The sequence below is a fragment of the Pipistrellus kuhlii genome, unplaced genomic scaffold (assembly GCF_014108245.1).
Source record: "Pipistrellus kuhlii isolate mPipKuh1 unplaced genomic scaffold, mPipKuh1.p scaffold_m20_p_10, whole genome shotgun sequence".
Classification (NCBI taxonomy): Eukaryota; Metazoa; Chordata; class Mammalia; order Chiroptera; family Vespertilionidae; genus Pipistrellus; species Pipistrellus kuhlii.
The window spans coordinates 10691065-10708794 of NW_023425405.1; the positions used below are offsets into that span (position 1 = coordinate 10691065).

General features: G+C 40.5%; 1 protein-coding gene across 1 annotated transcript in view; it reads left to right on the forward strand.

The window, feature by feature from the left end:
* SND1 (staphylococcal nuclease and tudor domain containing 1) overlaps positions 1-17730 on the forward strand; it is a 447851-nt gene that overhangs the window by 43674 nt on the left and 386447 nt on the right. The window contains exons 9-10 of the mRNA XM_036426056.2: positions 1397-1487; positions 16118-16231. Coding sequence (XP_036281949.1) covers positions 1397-1487; positions 16118-16231 — 205 coding nt within the window. The remainder of the gene's footprint in view (positions 1-1396; positions 1488-16117; positions 16232-17730) is intronic.

The window sequence follows — 17730 nt, forward strand, 5'->3', positions numbered from 1 at the left end:
AATTTCTGCCTCTCTTTGAAGAAAGTGAGTATAATGACAGTAGTATCTACATGTTTTATAACATCTCCAGGAGATTTTATGGATTTTCCCGAGAATGCTTATCATTATAAAAGAGGTTTAGATTAAGGAACAAAAATCATATTTCGATGACGTGATTACTTGCCTGCATGCTATATTTGATGTGGTTGTGTTGTTGGTAAATCTCTATCAAAGTACTTCATGTATTTTAAAACTACTACAATGTGGCTTTGTCTTTTTCTCATTTTAGCATTTCTTTAAAAACAGTTGCAATACTGTTTTTGGAATTTAGTTCCTTTCCCCTGAACATGTGAAACAGCTGCTCATTGATTTATTTTTTTAAAGCTTTGCACATACTCCATTTACCTTTCTCAGTCTGACTCAAAGAATATCTGCTTTAGTACTTGAAAATTTTTTCTGCCAACATGATTTTTTTACTTTTGTTGTTGTTAATCCTCACCTGAGGATAATTTCTAGAGGGAAGGATGGAAGGAGAAAGAAAGAGAAAGAGAGAATGGGAGAAACATCGATGTGAGAGAGACACATTGATTGGGTTACCTCCTAATGTGTCCCAACTTAGGCTGGAGACTGAACTTGCAGCCCAGGCATGTGATCTTGACTAGGAACTGAACCCATGACTTTTCAGTTTGTGGGCTGGCCCTCTAACCACTGAGCACACTGGCCCGGGTGACTTTTTTTAATTTTTTTATTACAGTTTTTGTTAGTGAACTTATATTGTAGTTTTGTCCATTTTCCCTATCTTTATATGCACTACAGTGACAATTTTGTTCTTGTTTTTCACTAAGTTTTGGGTAGCTGATAACCTTTTCATAATTCAAATGGAAATTGAACAGGCCTATTTATTTAACAAAATATGGGATGGGGCAAAAGTAAGTTTACAGCTGTGAGTACACGAAACATTTTATTCTTGCATTATTTATTATTGTATTTTCCATATGAAAAACTGTTAACCTACTTTTGCCCAATCCTGTATATTTGTTTGTTTAATATATGTATTCTTCCCCTTTAGAAGAACATTTGCTCTGTTTGTCATTCCAGTGCCTAGCACATTCAGGAGATGCTGGATAAGCCAAAGAGCTAATTATCAAGGTGGACTTGAACTGTCCATGTTCAGAAAATTGCATATTTAGAGCCAATCTACCATTGATGGGTTTATGGTTTCTATATGCATCTTGGATAGCTACTTATACACTTTTTCTTGTGGCTGTTGTCACACTTGAATCTAATTTGACTGATTGCCTTTCTTCTGGGTGCCTTGTTGGTGGAAGGATCATGTACTCTTTGCTCCCATGGCGATGATGGATTCCCTTTGCTGACCTAATCTGTCTGAATGATTTGCATCCTTGCTTTTTGTCAGGTTTGCTAAGGAACGCAGGCTGCGAATATGGAGAGACTATGTGCCTCCCACCGCTAACTTGGACCAAAAGGACAAGCAGTTTGTTGCCAAGGTGAGTCATTCTGAGCATCTTGAGATGCATAATGATTGTTGTTACGTAGGCTATTGATAATACAGACATTTGAACAATCAATAAAAAACGGAAGCATTCTTATTTCAGGGCAAGCCATTGGTGTGTAGTGGTGTCTTCATGATTGCACATGTGTGTTTATTGAAGGGGTCTTAAGATACCATAAGAACTTTAAAATTGGTTTTTGCAAATTTGCATAACTTCATATGTTAAAGTTGTGGACATTGCCACTTTGAAATATCACTTATATTTTAGGGGTTCTTTTTGTCTGCTTAGAAAATGGCATTCTTAGATTTCCTATGCACAAGTGTACATGATCTCAAGTTTTTCTTTTGTTTTAGAACTCTCGTGGTTTTGGATTTTTTTCTAATGTAATAGTTTTTTCCGAGAGCTGTTCACTGCTGTGACCTGGAATGGATTACTTTGATGGAAACTAGAACTACCTCGTTTCCATCAAAGAAATGGAATATTTGGTTCCAGTAGTGGTACTGTAAAAGTTTTTTTTCTTGCCCTGGCTGGTGTGTCTCAGTGGTTAGAGTGTTGCCCTGCGCACCAAAGGATTGAGGGTTTGATTGCCCTTCAAGTACCTGGGTTGCTGGTTAGATCCTAAGCCTCAGTTGGGTGCATTTGGGAGGCAGCCAGGTGATGTCTCATTACCTCCCTCCCTGTCTTCCTGTCTCCCTGTCTCTCGGTCTCCCTGTCTCTAAAAATCACAAAGTGTTTTTTTAATTACAGGCTTTGGTATCTTGAGGGGGGTGGTGTGGGGAGGGGTGCCAGGGTAGACCAGTTATCACTTTCCCTAAGTGCTGCAATGTTTTCCAACCTATTTTTACTTTTGGCAGGAAATGCTGGGCACTTTGTCTTTATGGCCTAAAAGTGGTTAAATATTTCATATCCTCTAATTGAGAGGTGGCTGTCCCAAATATCGCCTAACAGTTTAATACTGAAAGCCACTAGGTGGCACTGTCAGCCTGAAAAATCCTGGAACGATTTATCTTAGAACAGTAAAATTTTAACAAAGTCTCTGAGGAGTTGGCTGAATTTCTTCACTTTCTTTTTTATGATGCTCACAGGAATAGTTTACATAGTGCTCTAGTATATGGTTTCCAAGCCGCGGTCAAGTTAACCATAACCACACCGTTTAGTGGACATCCGTGGGAGTCGTTCCTGGTTGGATGCTCCCTACGCCTTTTCCCATTCTGACCCGGGCTAGGACGGATCTTGACTTTCTTGCCTTGTGAGGGCTGTGCTGGCTTGGAAACCTAGACGTGGGTGGCTGCTCCACCTGATTGGAACTTACTTGGGTTTGCTTATGTTTCCTGTGATTATTCTATTTGCAGACTAGAGCTACACCATGAAAGGATGATCATTCACTGAACAAGGGAGGCAGGCATTGCATTTTCACCATCATCACTTTGAGGGCTTGTGATATAAGTAATGCAGATGAAGGTCCCATTACCATGTACCGTCCCTACCAGCCCCCTGCTCAGTTGTAGAGAAGCCTAGAAGATGTTGAGGTTTTGGGCCCTTGATAGTTGGGGAACTAAGGCATTGCTGAAGAAATTCAAAATATTGGGTGCCTGAGTCAGTAACTTTGTATTTTATCTTCAACCTGACTTTATTGGTAACTAGAAAAGGGAGAGCTGGCTTTGGAAACATTTCCTTCATTTTTAAATTTCAGGGCCCCAGGATCTGTTTTGTGTTTTTAGTCTTTTTCTGTTTAGTTTTAAAACATGGTGAGGCTTTTTTCATTACAATCAAGTTTTATTCATTACAGTGCCAGGAGACAGGAGATTGCTTCTAATAACTATTTAATTGAAGGTTATGATGAATAATCATTTTCTTAGAAGATCTTAAATTTAGGTCATTTGGGTATAGGCCTGCTTAGAGAATAGAGAGAAAAAATGTGTTTAGGTAGATAAATGGCTTTAAAACTTTTTGTTTTTTAAAAAATTTCAGCATTGTTTCTGTTTTTAAAATAAGGAAAAAAAGCATAAAAAAGAGACGGAAAGACTAGAAGAAACTACTATGACAGTTTTTTTCTTTTGAACAAAGTTGACTGTCTACCACAGGGGTTGGCAAACCATAGCCTGTGGGCTGAGTTTGTCCTACCACTTGTTTTTGTAGAGTTTGCAAGCTAAGAATGGGTTTTAGATAGGAAAAGAAATGATTTGTAGCACATGAAAGTTAGATGCAATAAAAATTCGGGTCATGAATAAATTGGAATGTAGCCACATCTGTCTGTTTATATAATGTCTGTAGCTGTTTTCATGATATAGTGGCAGAGGTGATCAGTTGTGAAACCTTATGGCTTACAAATCAGAAAATATTTGCTTTCTGACCCTTTACAGAGAAGTTTGTTGACCCTTCATCTATACTTGACCTACTCACAGTGCCTTGATATTAGGAACTTGAGCCAGAATGTAAATCAAGGCATTGCTTCTTTTCATCAAGAAAAGCTTGCTACAGAAAAAATGTCAGCAGTGTTCTCAGTGATGTAGTTAGTTTAGTATGTTCTGGTACAAGCTCCTTATATCACTGCAGACTGGTAGCTACTTTTGAGTAGTACTGATCTGTAATCTTTTGTATGTAATTTTTATATTTGTAAGCTTTTATTTTAATAAGACTTTAAAGAACTCTGGCTTATTAAGAAATGAACTAGCCCAATTTTTTCCTCCCTTGAGGCAGCCATTTTAACTCTTGCATTCCCTACCTCTGAATAGAATGTTTATATTGCTTTTTCAGTTTTTCAGTGTTAGCTATATCTTCTTTCCTTCACACCATGAAAGATGAGGATTTAGTTTTTTTACTCATGCACACATATTCAGGTGGGTGTGCATGTAGTTTTACTTAATCCTTCCATTAGGACTTTATCATAATTCTGGCTCAATTAATATTCAAAGTTTGGCGGGGAAATACTAATCACCATGAGCCATATAGCATATTATGACTACTTTTCATTTCCTGCACTATTTTTTGTTTTACCTAGAGTTAGTATCTGTATTTTGTATATATGGATTAATTTAACTCTCAAGAGTCGACTTGTCTAAACCTTCTCTGAAGGCATTGATTTAGTCTGTTAATTTTACCTTTTTCAACAGTATTTTCTAGGAGCCTTATGACCTGTACCAATCTGGACTAGTTCTTTTTCCCTGACACAGAGGTGTCATAATTGGATTGCTTCACCATTATCCTGGGGTGTGGTTTCTGTTGTTATTGTGTGTATTTTTTTTTGCCTTATTACCTGGGTTGAAACTATGTTTTGCTGAATATCATGGTTTATGCTGCCTTTTATTTTTAATTTTAATCCTCACCAAAAAATATGTTTATTTGTTTTATTGATTTTAGAGAAAGAAGGAGAGGGAGGGAGGGAGGGAGAGAGAAAGAGAAAGAGAGAGAGAGAGAGAGAGAGAGAGAGAGAGAGAGAGAGAGAGGGAGAGAAAGAGAGTGAGAGAGAAACGTTCATGTGAGAGAGAAACATGAAACAGTTGCCTCCCATACGTGCCTTGACTAGGGATTGAACCTGCAACCTATGTATGTGTCCTGGTCAGGAATTGAACCTTCAGTCTTTTAGTGTATGGGACAACCCTCCAACCAACTGAACCACGTGGCTTCTTTACCATTTAATATTTTATTTTGGTTGCACAGATTCTCTACCTTTTTGGGAAAAAAGTGCTTGATAGGTAAATATTTTGTTACATTTCATGTCTTTTATAATTACAATTTGATAGTTCATCTGGGTATAGAATTCTGTTAGAAGTTATTTTTCTTTGGATTTATGAAGACATTGCTTCACTGTTATTTAGCTATTAGAGAATTTTTGTTTTCTTGTTTTTTAGAGGTTTAAAAATCATTCTGATTTCCTGTCTCTCTTAGCAAATCCTTTTCCCCCCTGAAATTTTAGTAATGTATTTTGTTTATTTGTGAACAGAGAGCTTTTTTTTTGTTCTCTGAATGTTTTTCTTATTACTATTTAAAAATAATATCTACTTGTTTCAGAAATGAATATTAGCTTTCTGAGAAAATTATAATCTTTTGAAAAATTTCTTCTAGTCTATGTTCTCCAAGTTGTTTTTAATTCTCTTTGGTTATTTTGGTCCCTTATTTTTCCATATTGGAGGCTTTCTTCCTTTTTTTTTTTTTTTTTTTTTTTTTTTTTTTTTTCAGAGGCTTTCTTAAATAAGAGGACTTGTCTTATTTAAAAATTAGGTATTGAACACTGGATCCAAAGCAGTGGATTTATGTATGGGTGTACATTTTGAAATCCAAGTGATTCTCCCCTCTCATGCCATCCCACCCTACCCCCCAATATGTTTTTATTGATTTCAGAGAGGAAGGGAAAGGGAGAGAGAGATAGAAACATCGATGAGAGAGAAACATTAATTGTTGCTGCACACATCCTGGGGATTAAGCCCACGACCCGGACATGGGCCTTGACCAGGAATCGAACCTGTGTCCTCTAAGTGCATGGGATAATGCTCAACCAACTGAGCCACACTGGCCAGGCCCAGATGCTTCTTAAATAAGCTTTAAACCAATCCTAGTCTTGATGATTAGGGGAAGTCTGCAGTATAAATCAGATTGCTATTGTGTTTGTCACCACTGTTTCCATCCATACATCTGCATTCCAGCTTCCAGAGTTTTGTTGCTGTATTCTTTTCTCCCATTAATTTTTGTCCTTTTAAACTATGGCAATAAAATAAAATAAAACTCCTTCATTTTTTAAAGACGTATTTAAGGAAGGAATCAAAGTAAATGTTTGAGCTTGCTTCAGTTTGTAATTCTCTGTTCCATTGTGAGACCGTATAATAAATTATTTAACTAGTCTCCAGTAGGTTGATATTCATATAGTTGATCGTTTTTCCATTATTTAGAAAATGGACCAAATCTCTGTGTAAAAGACAGTTATTTCCTTAGTAATATTTTAGAGTATATATTTTCCAAATAGCTCTTTAGAAATGTTAACAAGTGTATACCCCCCCTGCATGTTCATTTCCTAATACGTTGTAGAACAGAGGTTGAACAACCACTTAGGGGGTCATATAATATTTTAGGTGTTATGGGCCATATAGTCTCTGTTATAGCTACTCAGTGCTGCCACCATAGCAAGAAAACAGCTATAGACATGTCATATGTGACTGATGTGTGTGGCTGTGTTCTAATAAAACTTTATTTATAATAGTAGGCAGTGGGCTGGGTGGCCCTTGGACCATAGTTTGCCAATTTCTTATAGAACATGGGATAGCAGCAGTAAATGTTAAAGGGAAAAAAATGATCTGCATTTCTTTTCATAACCTAGAGCCCAACTGCAGTTTTGTAGTCATTTTACCTGATTTAAAATGTCTGTTAATGTCAAGAAAACCTAAAAGGTCCTGAGATGCCAGGGGCCTGCAAGACCATAGTCTGACTGTTCTACTTTTTGCGGAATTATTCTGCTTTGAGGTGACTATAAGGCCTGAACGATTAGAGGTTCTCTCTTTAGCAGTCAGTCACCTCATCTAGGAATTAATTGCTTAGAGAACAGCGAAATAGCCTGAAAAGCCCACAAAAGGTGACCTATGAACTCGTTAACTAAATGCCTCTGGGACACGATAGGTGATTTCTGGAACTGAAGCAACACTGTAAGGTCAGACTGTTGACCAAGAGTCTCACTTCTGAGAAATTTGAAACTCAACCAAGTATTCTCTGGGTATCTGACCTACTGAAAGACTGGTTTCCATTTTCTGCTCAAGCAGCTTCCCTTCTTAAGGAAGGGAATGCAAGGGAGGGCTCTCCTTGTCTCTCCAGGTTAGCAGAGAAGCATGTTCACTTCACAGTGATTAGCTGAGCCTGCTTGAGACTTTTGTGCCTGTCGTGGCTTGCCAATTTCCTGCCTGCCTTCCCTGTGGCGTTTTAGCTGATCTGTGCTGTTTGTAGCCATATGGTCCCCTGAGCACGTGGCTTGGCTTCCCTGTCCCTTCTGCTGGATGCTTAGGCCTTGCAGATTTCACAGACCCGAATAACGCAAGGGGGAGGGGTGGAGGGGCAGTGGTGAGGAGTGGCAACATGTCCTTAGGAGGTGAGTCTTCTCACTCGCCTACCTGGGGAGAGGCCCCAGCTTGGTTCTGTGTATCAACTGATTTACTTAAACATACAGAGCCCTGGAAGCAGTGCTTTGAGGGCAGTGGTTTCTGCTTTCAAAGAGCTTATTACCCTTTGGGGCTCTGACTGGGAGATCGCCCTAAGTAGCGAACTGTGTGGTATTGGGGACCGTGTCCCATTTCGGAGGTGAAGTTATAAGCTATCCCTGGATGCGGTGGATTCTAGTACTTACTTGTTTTGGTCCTGATTATTTTTTGCTGTGTGTCCAGTCAGAGCTTTGAAAGGAATTCAGTATTTTGTCTCCCTAAGATGGTTCTTAAGCAGGGATACTTGTTAATATTTTTGGGATTATCTAGGCTTTTCCATATTATATTCCCATTTGGTAATATGGAGAGAACAAAAAAATACTAGCCACTTCCTTGACTTTTTTGTTATAGAGCTTTTCGATGAAGTTGTGTTGATCTGGTTGGGAAGGTGGTCTCTGTTATGCCAAAAGAGATCGAGACTTGGTTTATACCACAAAAGCAAAATGAAAAGCAACTCTCAGATGAGATGTGCTCTTACTGTCAAACTGCGGAATAACTACAACCATGAAGTTAGAATCAATGCTAAAATGATGATGCTAAGTAATATACTTGAGTATTTTAATAAAGTGAGTGTGTCTTCTTAAAAAATAAAGACTTGATTTATAGCTTAACTTAGCAAACTGATTGCCAATAAGAAAGAAAATGGTTGAATTAGAAAAGATTTGTAAAAAAAAGTATTTACCTGGCTTTTTAATTTGGGATTTTATTTCTTTGGAATAGTTTTAGATTTACAGAAAAAATGCGCAGATATACAGAGTTCTGCATTACCCTACTCCCCTCCAGTTCCCTCTACTATTATCTGCCATGAGTATGGCACATCAATTATAAGTGGTACACCAATATTATGTTATTTTCAACTGAAGTCCATGCCTGAGTCAGATTTCCTAGGATTTTCTCTAATGTCTGTTTTGTGTTCGAGCATCTCATCCACGATGGCACACTGAATTTAGTTGTCATGTCTCATCAGGCTCCTCTTGGGCATGGCAGCTTCTCAGACTTCCTTTGCGTTTGATGACCTTGGCCGTGAGGAGTCCTGGTCGGGTGTTTTGTAGGCTGCCCTTCTGTGGGAATTTGTCTGATGTCTGGTTTCCTTTGAAGAACTTGTTACAGTGTCCAGTCTGTTTAATCATGCTTAGGTGCCTAGAGGTATTTGCATCAGGGAGTTGTGTGCTTAGTATTTATTTTGTCAAGGACAGAGGGTAGCAGCTGTACCCTTCTGGGGGATGGAGAAGGAACTATGTAGGACTCCAGGCCATTGCCATAATAGTTGTGGGGTATTCCTTATTTCACCCACGTTTGGTGTTGCTTCAGTAGCATTAACAGGATTAGCTTTGGGGAGAATAGACATAGCATCCATGCCTTGGGGCCAGGAGATGCAGCTGGATGTTGTGATTTCAGAGAGTAGAGAGGGTATTCCCTGCTGGTGCCATAGAAAGCCCTTTTTGGGCTGCTGGTCCTTTAATTCCTATCCGGTCCTGATAATTCAGTTAGCTTTGGGAATACCAGTCGTTGTGTGTGGGGAGTTATTCTGAGTGCCTCTGTAGCTCAGGAGGCTATTGTAGGCTCTTTTTGTTCATTTTATATGCACTGCAGGGTTTTAAGAAGCTGAACAGCTCTTCACCACCCAGTGATCACTGTGGAAGGGCTCTGCAGATGGGAGAGTGGCAGGAGGCCAGACATGGGGATGGATGTCCCTTCCTTGCCCCTGACAGCACCCTGACTTACTTCTCTTGACCTGTGGCAGCTCTTAGCCTACAGTCGTCATTATTAAACCACTCCTTTTTCCATTTATGATTTGGCTTCAAGAAACGTGGGGGATTCAGATTTGCATGTGCTTTTAGTCCGGCTAGTGACTTTTTCAGTGCAGATGTCTGCTCTGTGCCTTACGTTATCTCCTAGAGTGTGTGGTATGGTGGTGGGTGTGTGGGTAGACGAAGTAGGAATCTGCAGCATGTGGAGAAAGTGAGTGGTGTGGGCATATTTAGAATTATCCTGATGAAAATCCGTAAGAAACATCGTTGTTATAAATATGCCCTGTCACGGTGCTGATGTGCAGGATTTGGGTAGTAAGGCACTCTGCATTTACCTATTGCACAGGATGTGACCAGAGCCACTCTTTTATTGCCTCTTCCATGCCTCAGCTCTGGAGCTGCTTGTTCTCTGAACACTAATGACACCATTTACAGAGGAATAATAAGTCATAAATCCCCCTTAAATACACACACACGGACACACACATGCACTCCCCATTCACCCCTTCTCCAGAAAGCCAAACCTCATTTAGCTGGCAGCGTCAGAATGTGCAGGTCCTGAACAGGAGATTTCTATTCAGGGAGATGCCGAGCAGAGAGAGTCTGCTGCTGAGGCCGGAAATTTACAGCTTCAGGAATTCATTCGCTGCTGCTGTTGCTGCTGCTAACGCAATACAGGGGGTGACGACTACCAGTAACTTGTCATAGGGGCAGGCTCAGATCTTCACATTCTATATTTGGAATGAAGATGTGAATACTGTGATACTTTCCCTGGTTTTACTCTGAGCGTGACTAGGAGTGGAGAATGTCTAGATATTTCTCATATCTTAATTATAGGAATTTCTCAGTGTTTTTGGCAATTGACAACTTAATGAATTAGTTTTGATGTGAGGAATGTGTAGCTCTGTTCATCATTGAGATTTAGGAAGTGTGTGTTCATTTGATATGCGTAATCATTACTGTACTAGAGGCCTGGTGCATGAAATTCGTGCATGGGGGTGAGGTGGGGGGCAGTGTTCCTCAGCCCAACCTGCACCCTCTCCAATCTGGGACCCCTCGGGGATGTCTGACTGCTGTTTAGGCCAGATCCCATAGGGATTGGGCTTAAACAGGTGTCAGACATCCCTTTCACAATCCAGGACTGCTGGCTCCCAACTGCTTGCCTGCCTGCCTCCTTGAGCGCCCCTAACCACTTCTGCCTGCCAGCCTGATCACCCCCTAACCACTTCTCTGCTAGCCTGGTTGATGCCTAACTGTTCCCCTGCCAGCCTGATAGTCCCTAACTGCCCTCCCCTGACAGCCCGGTTACCCCCAAATGCCCTCCCCTGCATATTCCCTCTTTATTAGATAGGGTTTTTTCTTTAACATATTGGACAGTGTACCTGCTGTGATCTTGACAAATCAGTAAAAATGTAAATCCAACTAAAAGTGTCATAAAATAAATGCGTTAAACAGGAATTTCATGAGACCTTGGGAAGGTGATATCATGTGGTTGTTTCTTCCTTTTTTCCTTCTCTTGCTTTTTCTTGATCTTTGATCTTTTGTCCTTTCTTTCTTTTCTCCTTTTATTCCTTTTCTGTCAAAAATCACTCTGCTGGGGGCAAGGGGAATTCCAAGGCTATAGGTGTGTGTCGGGGGAATCACTCTATGGGGGTGCAGGCCCTTTGGAGGCTGACACCCCAGGCTGCCCCAGGGAAAGGATAGCTCTTGGGGGCACAGCTGCCTCCCAGGTCTACAGCCCCAGCTGTGGATGAGAGCTGATCACTTGTGGGGGAGGGCATAGGCGGTTGTGGGTGCCTCCCAGGCTCATAGCCCAGGCCTAGGCTAGGAGCAGATCACATGTGGCGGTGGGGCTGAGGGGGTGGGGGGAGCGGGGGTAGAAAGGTGGGGGGCTGGGGAGAAGGTCGCAGCCGCTGCCCAGGCCATGGCTAGGGTCGTCCCTGGGAGCGGATTGTGAAGGGATTGCGCGCTGCCTCCCAGGCCTATGGCCCGGGTCGTGGCTGGGAGCTGACCATGCCAGGGGTGCATGGCTGCCTCCCAAGCCACTGCCCAGGTTTCCACTGGGACCTGATTGTGCCAGGGTGTGCATCACCTCCTGGGCCTATGGCCCAGGTCACAGCTGGGAGCTGATTGCTCTGGGGGTGTGAAGATACCTCCCAGGCCAACAGCCGGGGCCTCGTGCTGCCTGCTCTCAGTGGCAGCCCTCCCTGGGCCTGAGAGGACTGGGTGCTGCCATCTTGTGTCTATGGGCATTGCCATTTTTGTCATGGAGTGATGGTTAATTTGCATATTGCTCTTTTATTAGATGGGATTATCCTTTAGACAGTGGACCTATACTTTTGAGGGAGATGCAGTATTGATTTGCTTTACTTAACTATTTTGCTTGGCATGGCGTTGTGGAGCTTTTTCTTCTCTTTGGTTTGAAGGTGGGATCAGAGTGGCATGTATCTGGATACCTAACCCAGGGACAGTTCTGACACCTGCATTATAATTTGTTTCCTTTCACCCTAATGTGGTATTTTAAAGGATAGAGAGATCATCTTTTATTCTTTTGGTCAGTTCTTCAAGCCATTGGTGATATCTTTAAGGAATGATGGGCATTAATATCTAGATGGTATTGGGAACAAGCTGTGCTTTTTTTTTTTTTTTTTTTAAGATGCACTATTTTTCATTTAGTTACTGAATTTGTAATTTTAGTTATGTCTTAGGGACTATTTTTAAGCTTTCATGGACATGTTTTTGTGATTGGGCTGGCATAAGGGGCTCTTTGATTTGGAGGGTTCTATGCCCTTTGGTACCACCCATACCTAGGTAATCTACCCTGACCTTGACTTGGTCCTGGTGTGACCACAGACCATGGCTTTGATTACCCTTGGACCTCACCAAGTTTTTCTGACCTGGTGAGTTTTAGGTTCTGGTTGTTTGGTTTTGAGCGGTTAGCCTTTGTGGTGATTAGATCTGTCATCAAGGCTATAATAACATGGCTGTGGATATTTGAGTCTTGCTTTTTGCTGCTTTCAGGGTTGCAAATTAATCTTATGTATTATATAATTCGGGGAGGAGGAAGGGAGTCAAACATATGGTAACAGAAAGAAACTAGACTTTGGGTGGTGAACACACATTGAATATATACAGATGTTGTATTATAATTACATTTGAAATTTACATAATATTATTAACCATTGTTACCCAATAAATATATATAATTTTCCATTCCCATCCCTTTCCTGCCCAATCTACTTGGGTATTTAGACTTTCATTATGTTTCCAGTCAATGATCTGGTTTTCTGCACAAGCTTTCTATTACCTATGGCTGTAAAATTTACAGATGTCTCCATCCACCAGCCCTACTCTGTCTTCCATGGATTTACAGCTCATTTCCAACTGTCATCTTTTTTTCATTCATTCTATTTGATGGCACTTTCCTCCTGCTATTTCCTCTTATGTATAATCCCTTTGTTTTTCCTGTTTAAATTTTTTTATTGATTAAGGTATCACATATTTGTCCTCAGTTTATCCCAAACCCATCCCCCTGCATGCCCCCCCCCCCCCCCTGTTGTCCTCGACCACTGGTTAGGCTCATATGGATGCACACAAGTCCTTAGGTTGATCTCTTCCCTTTATTCCCACCCTCCTCTACCCTCCCTCTGAGGTCTGACAGTTTGATCCATGCCTCCTTGTCTCTGGGTCTGTTCTTATTCATCAGTCTATGTTGTTCATCATTTCCCCTAGATGAGTGAGATCATGTGCTACTAGAAATACACTTATAAGAACAGAAAATGAGACAAGCAATAATGGTTATGCTGAAAGGCAAATGAATCAGTCTGTAGTGAGTTTCTTTCTGGGCCAACAGTTCTTTTGAGTCCCAGTTTCAATGTCAAACAGTTCCTTATGTGTACATCTCAGCAATGATATTTCAATTCTTGATTGTGGACAAAAGGTGGCAATGCAGGTCCGACCCTCTCTAGTTTGGTCCTGGGCAACCTGCAGTGACAGCTGACACAGCTGCTGACTGCTAGTATGGAAAGGCGTTGTCAGTGTCTTCCATCTCTGGACTGCTTCTCTTTTGTCTTCATGGCTTCTGTAGTCCTGTCAATTTCTCTCTGTTACAGGAATCCACATGGTCTTGGAGTTTATGTATAATTTCTTGCTTGTTTTGTTTTTTGCTCTTTCTTCAGGTTGTCCCTAAATCACCCTTTTTGGTGTGTATGTGGCTGGTTCTTTGGCAAAAGGTAGAAGATAGCTATTTTGGAGGAACCTGCCAGTAAATGGGTGTATTTGTTTTCAAAGATCTGACTAGTTAACAAGGGCTCTTTTATCCATAGCAAAGGAGAGTCTAGCTCTTTTTGTTCCATCTGGGAAGTTCTACCCTCAAAATACAGCGGCAGCTGACCCTGTAGTTTGTTCCGCGGTTGATTAGATCCTGATGGGACCTGACTGAAGTCTAGAAGAGGTGGTTTTGATTCTGCAGATGAGGTGGATGGTGACCTGTTTTGTAATCAGTAGTTACCTTGTAGCAAAGTGTTATTTGCAAAAAGGAAGAAATAGCCCTGTAACAACAGGCTCTGAGTATAATTGGGTGAATTATAGATTGCTGGCTGAATTGTGGGTTTTACTTGAAACCTAGCCTGGTATCAATGGAATTTTATTCTGTGCACATTAGTAGGGTATCCTGATAACCTCCACAGAGGAATATTTGTACTTTTGCCCTTCAAATAGTTATACTTGTAAATTATCTCAGACTAGAAGTTAATCATTTCCAGCTGAGAGTGGGGTCCTGTGGCATTGCTTTGGGGTTCTGTCGGGTCTAGTAATACTTAATGTCGTTTTTTAACATTCGTTTAAAATCTTGCTTGGCGTTGACTTGTATTAACATAACCTTCAAACACGTGGTATCTACAGAACGTGTGAAGTGCAATTAACAAGTTTTGCTTGAAAAAGTTTGTGTTTGGTTTGGTTTTTGTTGCAAAACTAGGGCTAAGAAGATGGCGGATGAAGAGCATATTCGGCACTGCATGCTTTACGAGTTCCAATTAGGAAGAAAAGCAAGTGAGGCTGCAAAAAACATCTGTAGTGCTCTTGGTCAAGATGCAGTTAGCGCCAGAAAATGCCAGCGTTGGTTTGAGAAATTTCGCGAGGGAAATTTTTCGTTAGATGACAAGAGTGGTCGAGGCCGTGTGTCCAATTTTGATCAAGAAGCTCTTCAAGCTCTTTTGGTGCAAAATCCTCAAATTACCCAACAAGAGCTTGCGACAACTTTAAATTGTTCACAAAAAAACAATTTCCAATCAATTGTGTGCACTTGGCAAAGTCCAAAAGTTTGGAAAATGGATTCCTCATGAGTTGACCGACAACAACCGTAATCAAAGAGTCACAATTTGCAGTTCGCTCCTCTCTCGTCAAAACCGTTGGCTGTTTTTAGAGCAAATTGTTACCGGAGATGAAGAATGGGTGCTGTATGTTAATTTGAAAAGGCGGCCTCAATGGTTGGACAAAAATGAGGCTCCGCAGCCCATGCCAAAACCTGACTTGCATGCGAAAAAAGTGATGTTGTGTGTTTGGTGGAATTTTAAAGGAATTCTTCATTATGAACTTTTACCATCTAACCAAACCATTACAAGTGCAGTGTATAGTGCCCAATTGGAAAAGTTAGCCAAAGCTTTAAGAGAAAAAGAACCCGTGCTGATTAATCGGAAGGGCGTAATTCTTCACCACGATAACACACGACCACATACTGCAAGAATCACTGCTGAAAAACTGCGCCAGTTGGAATGGGAAGTTCTCCCTCAACCTGCATATTCTCCTGATATTGCCCCTTCCGATTACCATTTGTTTCGTTCTTTGCAAAACTTTCTTCTTGGAAAAAAATTTAATAATGAAGAATGCCTCAAAAATGCATTGACCGAATTTTTTGCATCAAAATCACAAGAATTTTACAACAGAGGGATTAAAATGCTTCCTGAGCGTTGGGCACAAGTAGTAGGAAACAACGGCAACTATATTGTTGATTAAATTTTGTTGTATTGTTTAAATAAATTCGATTTAAAAAAGTATTAGAAAACGACATTAATTATTACTAGACCTAATAAAATGAAGATGCTCATATTAGTGCTCTGAAAAAGGAGCTTTTAGAGTAGCTGGAGTAATGTCTTAGCAATTTAATGTTTCTCCCTGTGAGAGTAACAGCTTTTCCATGCTGAGATGTCAATGCTTTTTGCCCTTTACTTGTTTTCATTTTTTCTGCTCTCTGGGCATCCTACTTTTCTTCTTTCTCATCTAGTGCTGGTACCTTCTTCTAATCCAGCTCTTGCCTCTTTTCCTAGATTCACATTGAGATATAGGGATTGATTTTAGTTTAGACCCTGTTTCCAGGAAAATCTTCAGTAACATGTAGCGACTGGATTTCCAGCTCGTAAGCTTTGTAGTTAACCACATGTCTTGGTCAGGGAAAAGATAAAGAAGATTGACTATCTTTGTGAATGCTATAGACTCTTCTCTCAGAGAAATCATAATCAGGTCTTTGGGGCCTGGCAGTTGTAGCATAGGTTTTCCAACCTTGTTGTCTCATGATGGCTGATGTTAGATCTGTCTCAATGACTGTTGACCTCACTTTTCTTCCTGTGACTGGCGAAAGCCTTGTTCCGTAGCATGTGCCATTGGAGGAGGGTTAAACGTTTTGCCTTCATGCCCACAGGTGATGCAGGTGCTGAATGCCGACGCCATTGTTGTGAAGCTGAACTCCGGTGACTACAAGACCATCCACCTGTCCAGCATCCGACCGCCGAGGCTGGAGGGGGAGAACACACAGGTAAGAATAGGGAAGCAGTGTAGCTTCTCTTCAGAAGCCAAAAAGAAGGAGCTGGAGAATTAGTTAAATGTGATACATATTCCTGAGAATTCCGGAGGACAAGTACTTTAAATCGCCAACGTATTTCATAATATTTGAAGCCTAGCTGTTATTGGGAAGACCTCAATTTGTCCTGATTCATACTCACTGTTCTGTTTTATTATGAATGGGCTCTGCTGGCATTCTTCCCTTGGGGCTTGGGAGGAGTTACGGTTGGGATATGTGAGGTGGTAGGTGAGATCTTTTCTTAGTGGGATCTTATTTCTCTGAGAATGCGGAGAGAAGTTCTGCATCTGACGTGTTATAGTAAGCCCCATTTCTGCTGTTCATTTTGATTAGATAGGCTCATTGGTTTTTGCTCTAGGAAGAAATGAATCTTGCTGTATATATTTTCTAGGGTCATCTATTCATCTTTTGCAAGTGGTAACTATAATTATCAGTTATACTGTTTGGTGTTATTTGTTGGGTCTTTTGACAGCATAGGTGCTTGCCTAACCAATGTGAGTGATTTTGAGAAATTATACTTAGGATAAAAACTGTAAGAATTGGTAGTTTTCAGACAGTTTTGTTTTAAATTTTGAGGCCATTTTCTTTCCATTGTTAGAGTTATGAGAGGTTGGGAATAGGAATTGATGTTGAATTTTTTTTTTTTTTTTTTTTTTGTCTGCCTATGTGTTGTTATAGATAACTTTACAACTCCTATTTTTACCCTTTAAAAACTAAAGTGCACAACTGTGTTGACTGGTCACAGAACTGGGTTCTCAGTGAGAACCAGTGACACAGGCAAGTGTTTGGACATTTTTTTTTTCTTTTTGGACAGTTTTCATAAATTAAACAGTGTGGCTGAAATTGTGCTCTCTATTATACTTTTAAAATTTATCTACTTCGTAGTTCTAAGGATGTGAAATTTTCTTTTTTGTTGTTTTTCAGGTCCACATGATTTGGTACACATACAAATTGAAATTCATGCCTTGTTTTCATTTGCATGAGAGTTTACAGACAGCCCATAAGAGTAAAATAAAAATATCATGATTGTCTTTTGAATCAGATTATGCATAAGAAACACATACAGGATGGGTTCTTTGAATGTTTGGCCAATCAGTTCATTCTCTTCCTTTTTCCCCCATGGAGGAGGCAATTTAATGCAGCAAACAGCATTGTGGTAACGTTGAGAATTTAAATGCATGGAAACCTAGAAATGCCAAAATAAGTTTCTCTCAGTAACTGTAGCTCTGCTTCATTGCACAGACTAAGTAAATATCTCCAATTTGATCAGTATTGGGAGTAGTCCATACTTCTGCATCTGTGCCATGCAGTTGGAATTAAGGTTCCCACAGCAACCACAACTTTGAAATTCTTAAACGTTAATTTTTGTGCCTGCATCATCAGCCAAATGCATTATGCTAATGGAGGCTCTGTAGCTGAATTTTAAGCAGCTTTTAGGAGGGTAGGAGTGTTAT